Here is a 9,938-nt window from a genome sequence, read left to right as displayed (position 1 = left end):
ACAACCCCATTAGGACTTCACGAGGGCAAGATACACAAGCTAGACAGCTTTGAGTCTAAGCATCCCAAGACTTGGCACATAATTGTTGTTAAGTGCCATCAAGTCAGTTTCAACTCATATTGGCTCTGTGTAGGGTTTCTGAGGCTGTAAAGCTTTGTGGGAGCAGAAAGTCTCATCTTTCTCCCATGAAGTGGCTGGTGGACTTGAACTGCTGACTTTATGGCTTGCAGCCCAGTGCTTATCCTCCAGAGCCACCTTACTTTCATGATAGTTGTTGTTGTTAAGTGCCACTGAGTCGGTTCTGACTCAAAATGACCCTATATTGGGTTTCCAAGGAGCGGCTGATGGATTTGAACCACCAACCTTGCAGTTAGCAGCCCCGTGCTTATCCTAAAGCACCACACCAGAACTCCAGGGCACAAAAAGGTGTGCAGTAAAAATGTGATGAATGACTATTTGAAGTCATTTATTTGGGCAATAGCTGTTTGTTTGGGTTCTTTGGGTGAATGTAAATAACAGAGAAAGAGGTGCCTTCAGAAAATTGTCTTTCTCATGTGACAGGTAATAATTGTTTGCTGATCCTTAGCCTTGTCCCCCCTTCCATCCATCTCACACCTAAGCTGACCCCAACAGTGAGTGGTCCAGGGGGAACCACCTGACACTGGGGATGAACATTGGATTTGGAGAAAGAATTGGAGATGTTCATGCCACAATGTTGGTCCAGGTTGGGGACAGGATATCTGTGTCCTTATTGGCTGAGTGGCCTTGGCCATGTGAGCCCCACTCTGAACTTCAGTTTTCTCCTCTGTCAAATGGGACCACGTAATGTACATGCGGTGGGCAGTGAATGGGAGGAACAGAAAGATTGCTCGTATTCCCCTTTCTCTTCTATCCTGAGCCGTGGGGCCAGCACTGGCCCTTTAATGGGAGGAGGGGCCGTGGCCAGGGCAGGCTGCTGGAAACTGAGCGGAGCTGGTTCCCAGGCGGGTGGGCAGCAGGTCTCCGACTGCTGGCCAGGGAGGTAAGGGGTGTCAGAGGCCCTGCATGTGTGTGGGAGGGTGTGTGGTGGTATCAGCGGCTCCGGGGCAAGGTCCAGGCTGAGTGGGCTGGAAATGAGAGAGGGTCAGAGTGGTTTGCTTCCCACCAGGAACCCTGGAACAACTTGGCATGCACTGTGCCTAGCCTACTCTGAAGAAGAAGCGGGTACCCAGGACCCTGAATGTTGGGGATCAGGTGCTGCTGACCAAAGGGGCAGGAGTCAGGCACTCTGCCAGCTGAGAGCTGGCCCGGGGTTTCCCAGTCCTGGTACCAGAGATCTGGCCTGGATTGTGGCCTGAAGGGGGAAGGCTGGTGGGGGTCTTGTTAGTTGCTGTCATGTCAATGCGTGGAGACTGTGCAGAGCAGAGCGGCTTCTTGGGGTTTTCTAGGCTGTGACCTTGAAAAGAAACAGGTCGCCAGGCCTGTTTGCTGAGACCCCTAGGGGTGGTTTCAAAGTGCTAGCTGTTCAAAACCATCTGCCTTTTGGCTAGAAATAGAGTATTTAACTGTTTGCTAAACCCCAAAATAAAACAAAACCAAAAACCCCACGCCGTCTGCCATTAAGTCTTTTCCAACTCAGAGGTGAGGTTTCTGGGACTGTACATATTTATGGGACCAGACAGCCTCATCTTTCTCCCCCTGTAGGTTAGGCATTAGATTGCTAACTATAGAGTGATGGTGGGTTCGAACCACTAACCCTGAGGTTAGCAGTCTAATGCCTAACCCACAGCACCACCAGGGACATGCAAAGGGTCAAAGCCTTTCCCCCAATTCTCAGATGAGGCAGGTGAGGTGCAGAGAGGCCGCAGAGCCCGTGCCAGAAAAACAAACAAATCTGTTTTGAAAGAAGCATGACCAGAATGCTACTTGGAAGTGGCAATGGCAAGATTTGGTCTCTTGAACTTTGAACATATTGTCAGCAGGAACCAGTCCTTGATGAAGGACATCATGCTTGGTAAAGTAAAGGGTCAATGAAGCAGAGGAAGACCCCCAGTGAGATGGACTGACACAGTGGCAGGAACAATGAACTCAAACATAGCAAGTCTGAGGATGGTGCGGGCCCACAGGCAGGGTTTTGTTCTCTTGTGCACAGAGTCACTATGAGTGGGAACTGACAAGGGTACCTAACAAGAGCAACAATGTAGCCTATCCATTAGGGTTGCTGTGAGGATTACAGGAAATCATGTAAAAGGTGCTGGGCACAGTCTCAGGTTTGTTCAAAGTCCTACACTGCTAACAGCTAGTGTTGTGATCATTGTGGTTTTGAGATGACATAAAGGCTACCACTTACGGAGCCCATCCTGGGTGTCAGACACAGATTCAGTGCCTTTATGGTCTCACTTAATCCTCCCAGTGATGCACAAGTCTTTCTTGAAGCTTGTTGTATGGAGAATTCGTTCTCTGTACAACAACAAAGTAGGTCCCCTTGTTTTCCTCCTTCACAGATCCCTACACACTTGGTTCTCTTTTAGGATTTTTTACCATTTCTAATTATTTTGTTTGTCTAGGTGATATTTCTTAGATACCAATCTCCATAAACCAGCTCCAAGAGCAGACAGTCATCTGTTTTACCATGGTATCCTCAGTGTGTAGGCAGGATCTGAACCACATCGCTAGCTGTTCTGGAGTCATCTCCAACTCATAGTGATCCTGCACACATCAGAACGAACCATTGCCTGGTCCTTTGTCATCCTTACAATTATTGTTCTGTTTGAGCCAACTGTTGCTGTCATTACATTAATCCATTTTGTCAGAGGTCTTTTTTTGCTGATCCTCTACTTTGCCAAGCATGATGTCCTTTTCCAGGAATTGGTCCCTCCTGACAATGTGTCCAAAGTACATTAGATGAAATTTTGCCATTCTCTCTTTCAAGGAGCATTCTGGCTGTATTTCTAGATGTTAGAGTATCTCCAAATAACTCAACATGAGCACTAGGAACTGTTAATATCCCCATTTTTATTGTTGTTAGGTGCTGTCGAGTTGGTTATGACTCATAGAGATCCTGTATAGGATTTCCAAGGAGTAGTTGGTGGGTTTGAACCACTGACCTTGCAGTTCATAGTCCAGTACTAATTCTACAGCATCACACCAGGACTCTATTTTACAGAAGGATAAATTGAGGTACAGAGAGGTTGCGATATTTGTCTGGATCATAGAGTCAGAGTTGATTTCTGACTTTGTGCTTGGGTTTCAGGGCCAGGCGAGTCCAGGGTGAAGTGCGCTGGCTTTGAAGATAAGTGAAGGCCCACCCTTATCCTCCCCCTCTCTACTCATCTCAGTGTCAAGACTGGGAGGGGCACTAGATGGAACTGGAATGAGGTGGTCAGGCTTTGTCCTACCTTAAGAGTCTGGGAGCCACCTCGACATAGAACAGGGTTAGATCTAGGGATGGGAGGCCTGAACAGGTCTGATGGGGAACTTCAGCCTTGATAAAAAGTTAGGGTCTGTGGGTAGATGGGTGGCGGGGAGGCTGTCACGCTCACCCGGTAGCCGTCATTGGAATTGTGGGGCTGGTCCAATCCTTAGCGGAGCTAAGTGGGACTTTGTTTGCTCCTTTTTCCATAATGAATGTTTTTGAAAAAACATTTTCTTCCTGAGAGAGGTCTTTCTTAGCCATCCTCCCTAAAATAACACCCTCTGCATCCAATCACTCTTATTAGAAATTTTGTGGTTTGTCCTCAGGCCAGTGTTGACTATTACTGGGTCCCCAAATTGGAAACCACCTGGCATATAGTAGGTGCTCCACAAATGTTCTTCAGATTAATAAATGAAGTCCCCTACTCCCATGTTCATTTATTGATTACCATGTATTGGGCCCATTCTGCAGCCCAGGATGTGGGCAGCTGCAGTTACAGCCTGAAATGACCCCTTCTCCCAGTGGGGAAAGCAAGGCCCATCAAATTGCAAGAAAACTGCCTAGAGTCTCATGGCTCGGCAGCAGGGCAGGTCTCAGAGGGCCTGGGCTGGGGGACTCTCTCTGTCGCACTCCCCTGGAACCACCTAAGCATAGGCGTTTGTATCCTGTAGGCTCCCAATGGCTTCTGTCATGGAAGACTCCCTGAAGAGCCAGAAGTTCCACATTGTAACTCCTTTGTTGGAGAGTTGGGCACTGTCCCAGCTGGCAAACATGACTGTCCTCCTCAAGTATGAGAACGTGCAACCAGCTGGATCCTTCAAGATCCGGGGCATCGGGCATTTCTGTCAGGAGGTGAGGGGGTAGTGCTGGAGGGGTGGTAAGGATGTACAGGTAGGAGGAGGGCTGGATGGGGATGAGGGTAGTAGAAGAGAACTGGACTTGTACAGATGGGAAGGGAAGACTTTGGGCAGTATGGGGATGGGTGGAAGGAAGACAGTTTAACTCTATCCCACACAGCTTTTCTGACCTTCCAACCCCAACCCTTCTCTTTACAGGTGGCTAAGAAGGGCTGCAAACACCTGGTGTGCTCCTCAGGTGACCCACCCCTTTCTGTTTCATGGGACCCTCAATTAAGGTTGGGTCAGCAGTTGATGTCTAGGGCTTGATCTTGTCTTAAGTGTCTATCTCCATCAAGTTCATAACTTGCAATGGTTTCCACGTTCCATCATTCAGGGCTCCTGATAGCAAATGACAGAAACCCAATGCCTACAGGCTTAAACCAAAGCAGCATGAACTGAAAGCTCCAAGAACTGAAAGGTTCTGGGAGAAGTAGCTTTCGGGTATGACCAAGTCAAGGCGCCCTGTCCCTGTCTCTATATCTCCTTTTGGCTTAGTTTTCCTCTGTGTTAGCTTTATTCTCATACAGAGCTCATGACACCAAGGTGGCCACCAGGAGTTCCAGGCTTGCTTCCTATCCCCTACAAACCCTAATAAAAGAAAGCAAGCACCTTTTCTTGAGGGCTCCCCTAAGTCTGGAATTGGCCTTTTGGACTTGGCTCCTGAACGCAGCCCTGGACAGGGACTCGAGTTCTCAGATGAACTCAGTCTGGATCACGTGGCCACCTTGGGAGCCAGCGGAGGAGTCAAGGGCGGGTCATATGAGAATAGAGAAGGAGTGATTCCTTAATGGAGAATAAGGGACACGGGTGTCGGGTGTGTGTGTTTTGAGGGGGGGTTGTTTGCAGGCTAACACAGCACTCCCCACTGCACCCCTCCCACTGCCTCCACAGGGGGCAATGCAGGCATTGCAGCTGCTTACTCCGCTAGGAAGCTGGGCATCCCCGCCACGATAGTGCTCCCTGAGAGCACCTCAGTGCAAGTGGTGAAGAGGCTGCAGGGAGAGGGGGCCCAGGTGCAGCTGACTGGAAAGGTAAGGACCCCAGGAAGAGGGAAAACTGGCTAGAGTGGGGGCTTCTCTTTACTCCTCACCCCACTTGTAAAAGGTTCTGTCTATGTTTGCTTTCAATGAGCTATTGTCTCTTAAGATGACAAAGCTGAGAGGTGTCTCTTAAGATGTCTCTTAAGATGACAGAGCTGAGACAGAGAGTGAGGTATGATTTATAATGAAGACTGGGACCTGTCATTGGTCTTTCCCCACCCAGAGGAGACCCCCCATGCATGACCCAGGAGAAGGAAGAAACTGACCAATAGGAGCCTGTCTGTCTCCCCACATCCTCACCAACACTTGGTTGTATCCACTGTTACATCTTTGCCATCCAGTAAGACAAAAAAGCATCTTTTTTTAAAGATGATGGCAGCATTTTTCAATCCTAGACAACCCAACTTGAAAGTAAACAGACAGAGGCATGGAAACTTCCCGTCCTGGAAGCAGGAAAAATCATCCTTGGAAAATGATTTCTTAAACTGCTCAAAACTAAAGCTAAAAGCTATACCGTGGTACCCAAAAGCTAGTCTCCAAATACTTTGTGTATATAGTTCTCTCCCTTCCTCCCTTCCTCCCTTATTCCTTTTCTTTTTTTTTTCCTCCCCTCCCTTCCTCCGTACCTTAAGCCTCCAGGCACTAGGTTTCTGTTATTTGCCACCAGGAATCCTCCTTTCACCATCTATTTATTTATTCACCTGTCCAACCATCCCTCCATCCTTTTACCCTCCCCTCCATCCACCATCCATCCATCCAGATATTCACCTCATCACGAAGCTCAGAGTCACGAAGGCAACTCGGTGAAGACACCAGAGCAGGATGAGTGCCATGATGGGGGATACACAGGATATGAGGAAGAATGGAGAAGGTGGATTATACCCTTCAGCTTTTGCTGCTAGAGAGTGCTGTGTAACAAACGCCCCCGAAACATCAGTGGCTTATGAGAAACATTTATTTCTCTTGTTGGAGGGTTTGTGGCAACTAACTTCTCTGCTCCAGGTTGTAGGCATGATTAAGTCTTCACACGTCCCTTCATCTTCTTTGGCCATTGATCGCCTGGGTCATGGCTATCTCAAGGAGAATGGCAAAAGGGCTAGAACACACATATACCACTAAAGGCCTTAACGCAAAATGTTACACTGTTACTTTTCCCACATTCCAACTGTCCACCTGAAAGTCTCTGTCCTTGTCCCAGGAGGTGCCTGGGTCCATGCCACCTCTGTACTCATTCCAGGGATCTCTCCAGAACACTGGATCAGGGACCAATGGGGAGACCCCAGGTCTCTGCTCCAGCCTTCACTGGGATCTTGACGCTTGCATTCTCTGTAGGTCTGGGATGACGCCAATGTGAGGGCTCAAGAGTTGGCCAAGAGGGATGGCTGGGTAAATGTACCCCCATTTGACCACCCCCTGATATGGTAAGCTCCGCATCCCTCTTCAGAGATGAGAGATCCTTACTGAGTCAGGGTCCCCTCATTGAACAGAAGGGGAAACTGAGGCCCAGAGGAAAGAAGGGGCTTTGAAGTCAGAGTTCAGGTCCTGCTTTTGACACTTATGGGCTGTGTGACTTTGTATAAGGCGCCTCACCACCCTTTGCCTCAGTTACCACATGTGCAAAATAGAAATTATGTTAATAGGTCCTTGTACTGAGTATACCCTTTGGGGCCAGGGAACAGGATAAGGATTCTCCCTTTTACTCTTCTCTTCCATCTTCCCTAAAGCCCGAGTGGTGGGTATTGCTGTTGCCATACTACAGGTAAGGAAACTGAGGCATGGGACAGGGTTATATGTGTGTGTGTCAAGCAATTTATCCAAGATCACACAGTAAGTGAGTGTTGGAGAGATCAGTTCTGAAATTCAGAACTTGAGTTGGGTCGATTCTGAGTGGTGTCCTGGCCCCCTCTTAGTCACACACAGCAATGTTGCCTCTTTGCAAAGCCATGGGGGGCTTTAGTAGGGTAACGTCTGAGAAGGTGCCTGGAGGGAGAAAGAAGGAAGGAAGGAATAAATGAATCAGTGAGCGCTTGCAATAGAATGATCTGAGTGTGGCAGGGTCTCCTCCCGCCCTGCTAGGGATGGGGAGAGGATGGCATGGAGGGGCTTATACACATAGGGGTGAAGAACTTTAGGCTGGGGGCCTTCCTGACCGTGTCCTTCTTCCCACTTCCTCCCTAGGGAAGGCCACGCCAGCCTGATTCGGGAACTGAAGGCAGAGCTGGGAGCTCCGCCAGGCGCCCTGGTGCTGGCGGTAGGGGGCGGGGGACTGCTGGCTGGGGTGGCGGCTGGCCTAGCCGAGGTGGGCTGGCAGCATGTGCCTGTGATCGCCATGGAGACCCGTGGGGCGCACTGCTTCAATGCAGCCATCGAGGCTGGTTGGCTGGTCACTCTGCCTGACATCACCAGGTGAGAACTGGTAATTACAGGGGGCTGAAGGAGGGGGCGTCACTTCCCAGCGTTTCCTGGTCCCGGCCACTGGGGGGCGCCCAAGAGCGTCCGTCTGCATGGAGACCCCAGCACAGCTGGGTGGGTGTAAGTTAGAAAGCAAACAAACAAACACACACCCCTATAGAACAGAGTGAAATTGCCAAGGCTGAGATCTTTAGGGAAGCAGACTGGTATTTTTCTCCCACTCGAGGAATGGCTGGTGGGCTCGAACCACTACTCTTTCTATTTACAGCAAAGGCTCCAGGGCTCCTTAAGGTCAAAGGTTGTTGTTGTTGTTGTTAAGTGTCATTGAGTGGGCTCCAACTCATAGTGACTCAGTATAGGGTTTCCAGGGAGCAGGCTGGTGAGCTTGAACCGTCTACTGTGCCATTCAAACTGACTTTGCAGTCTGGTGCATTAACCCACAACGCCACAAAGGCATATTTAAAACTCATCAATTAAAAGCAATTTCGTGAGTTTGTATCATTACAAAAGCAACTAAAATGTGTTGCAGATAAGCTGCAAAATATAGACAGCAACAAACAACACAAAACAAAATATTTCCCTCAATTCTGTCATCCAGATGCAAATATGGCTCTGACTGGCTGTAGTTTTTCTAGTCTGTGGGTTTTATTTCACCCCCCTTGTACTTATAGGAACATTGGTGGTGATGTTGGATAAGCACTGGACTGCTAAGCACAGGGTCAGCAGTGCAAAACCCACCAGCCGCTCTGCGGGAGAAAGATGAGGTTTTCTGCTCTGGTAAATATTTACAGCTGTGGAAACCCTTTATAGGAATGTTACAAGTCCCAGTTAATTTGACAGCAGTGAGGTTTTTGTTTTTGTGTAAATATAAAGGAGATGCTAACTGAAAGTTTGGCGGTTAGAACCTTCTAGTTGTTTCATGGGAAAAAAATATGGCAGTCAGCTTCGGAAAAGATCACAACCAAGGAGACCCTATGGGGCAGTTCTACTCTGTTCTATAGAGTGTCTATGGGTTGGAGTCGATTCGATGGCAATAGGTTTATTTTGGGGTTTGTGTATATGTATTTTACATACAGGTAAAAATGTCTTGGTCCATAGTAGAAGCTCTGGTAGCGTAGTGGTTGCGAATCGGGCTGCGAGCCGTGAGGTCAGCAGTTCGAAACTACAAGCTGTTCTGTGGGAGAAAGATGAGGCGTTCTGCTCCCATAAAGATATATAGCCTCGTAAACACTGTACAGGGTTGCTATGAGTCGGATCCGACTCCACGGCACTTAACAACAACAACAACAACAACAACATAGTAGAAGCAGAACACATGTTTGTGGAATGAATAAATGATATACTTTAAAAATTGGAATTATATCCTTCAAATTGTTTTATAAGCTCTATTCTTCTAATGGACTCCCTACTTGGTGCAAATGGATGTCTCAGCTGCTATCTGAAAAGCTGGTGGCTTAAATCTATCTACCCGCTGTTGTTAAATGCCATTGAGTCGGTTCTGACCCATAGCGATCCTGTATAGGGTTTCCGAGGAGCAGCTGGTGAGCTTGAACTGCCGACCTTGCAGTTCAAACAGCTTTACAGTCTGGCGCATTAACCCACAGCGCCACACCAGGACTTTGTAGATGCATCAAAAGAAAGGTCTGGCCATTTGCTGCTGAAATGTCAGCGTCATTGGAAACCCTAGGGAGCACAGCTCTCTGATACGTGGGTTCACCATGAGTTAGAATCCACTTGGAGGCAATTGATTACTAGTGTTTTCCTAGCTCGTTTCACTTCTCTACTATTTTCTGCCACCTCATCAGAAAACTTGCCCCTACGCATTACATTTTAGGGGGAAATTTTATTTATATTTTTGTTTACGTGAACACTGTGTAAGAAAGCATTTGCCATTTCAACATTCTTCATACATACAGTTTAGTGACAATAACTTCTGTATTTCATGGTATTCAACCATCCTACATATCCTTCCCCAATTTCCCATCTTCCCCACTGCACTTTGTAACTGGTTTTAATTCAACTGGACAATTTCTTAAAAACAAGCAAATTAAATCAGCCTCCAGGTCCACCCTCATCTTTTTTTTTTTTTTTTTAATATTTTTATTGTGAATTAAATGAAGGTTTACAGAGCCAATCAGTTTTGCATTCAACACATCATACACTTCATTTCATTACAATGATTGCAATCCCTCC

General features: G+C 47.8%; 1 protein-coding gene across 1 annotated transcript in view; it reads left to right on the top strand.

Moving 5' to 3' along the window:
* The first annotated feature begins 4,072 nt into the window (after positions 1-4,072).
* The window catches only part of SDSL (serine dehydratase-like), a 13,285-nt gene continuing 7,419 nt past the window's right edge, over positions 4,073-9,938 (top strand). The window contains exons 1-5 of the mRNA XM_006876966.1: positions 4,073-4,246; positions 4,450-4,489; positions 5,185-5,324; positions 6,666-6,754; positions 7,512-7,739. Of these exons, the coding sequence (XP_006877028.1) occupies positions 4,073-4,246; positions 4,450-4,489; positions 5,185-5,324; positions 6,666-6,754; positions 7,512-7,739 (671 nt within the window). The remainder of the gene's footprint in view (positions 4,247-4,449; positions 4,490-5,184; positions 5,325-6,665; positions 6,755-7,511; positions 7,740-9,938) is intronic.

This window comes from Chrysochloris asiatica, unplaced genomic scaffold, assembly GCF_000296735.1.
Source record: "Chrysochloris asiatica unplaced genomic scaffold, ChrAsi1.0 scaffold00438, whole genome shotgun sequence".
NCBI lineage: Eukaryota > Metazoa > Chordata > Mammalia > Afrosoricida > Chrysochloridae > Chrysochloris > Chrysochloris asiatica.
This window is presented reverse-complemented; position numbering and strand designations above follow the sequence as displayed.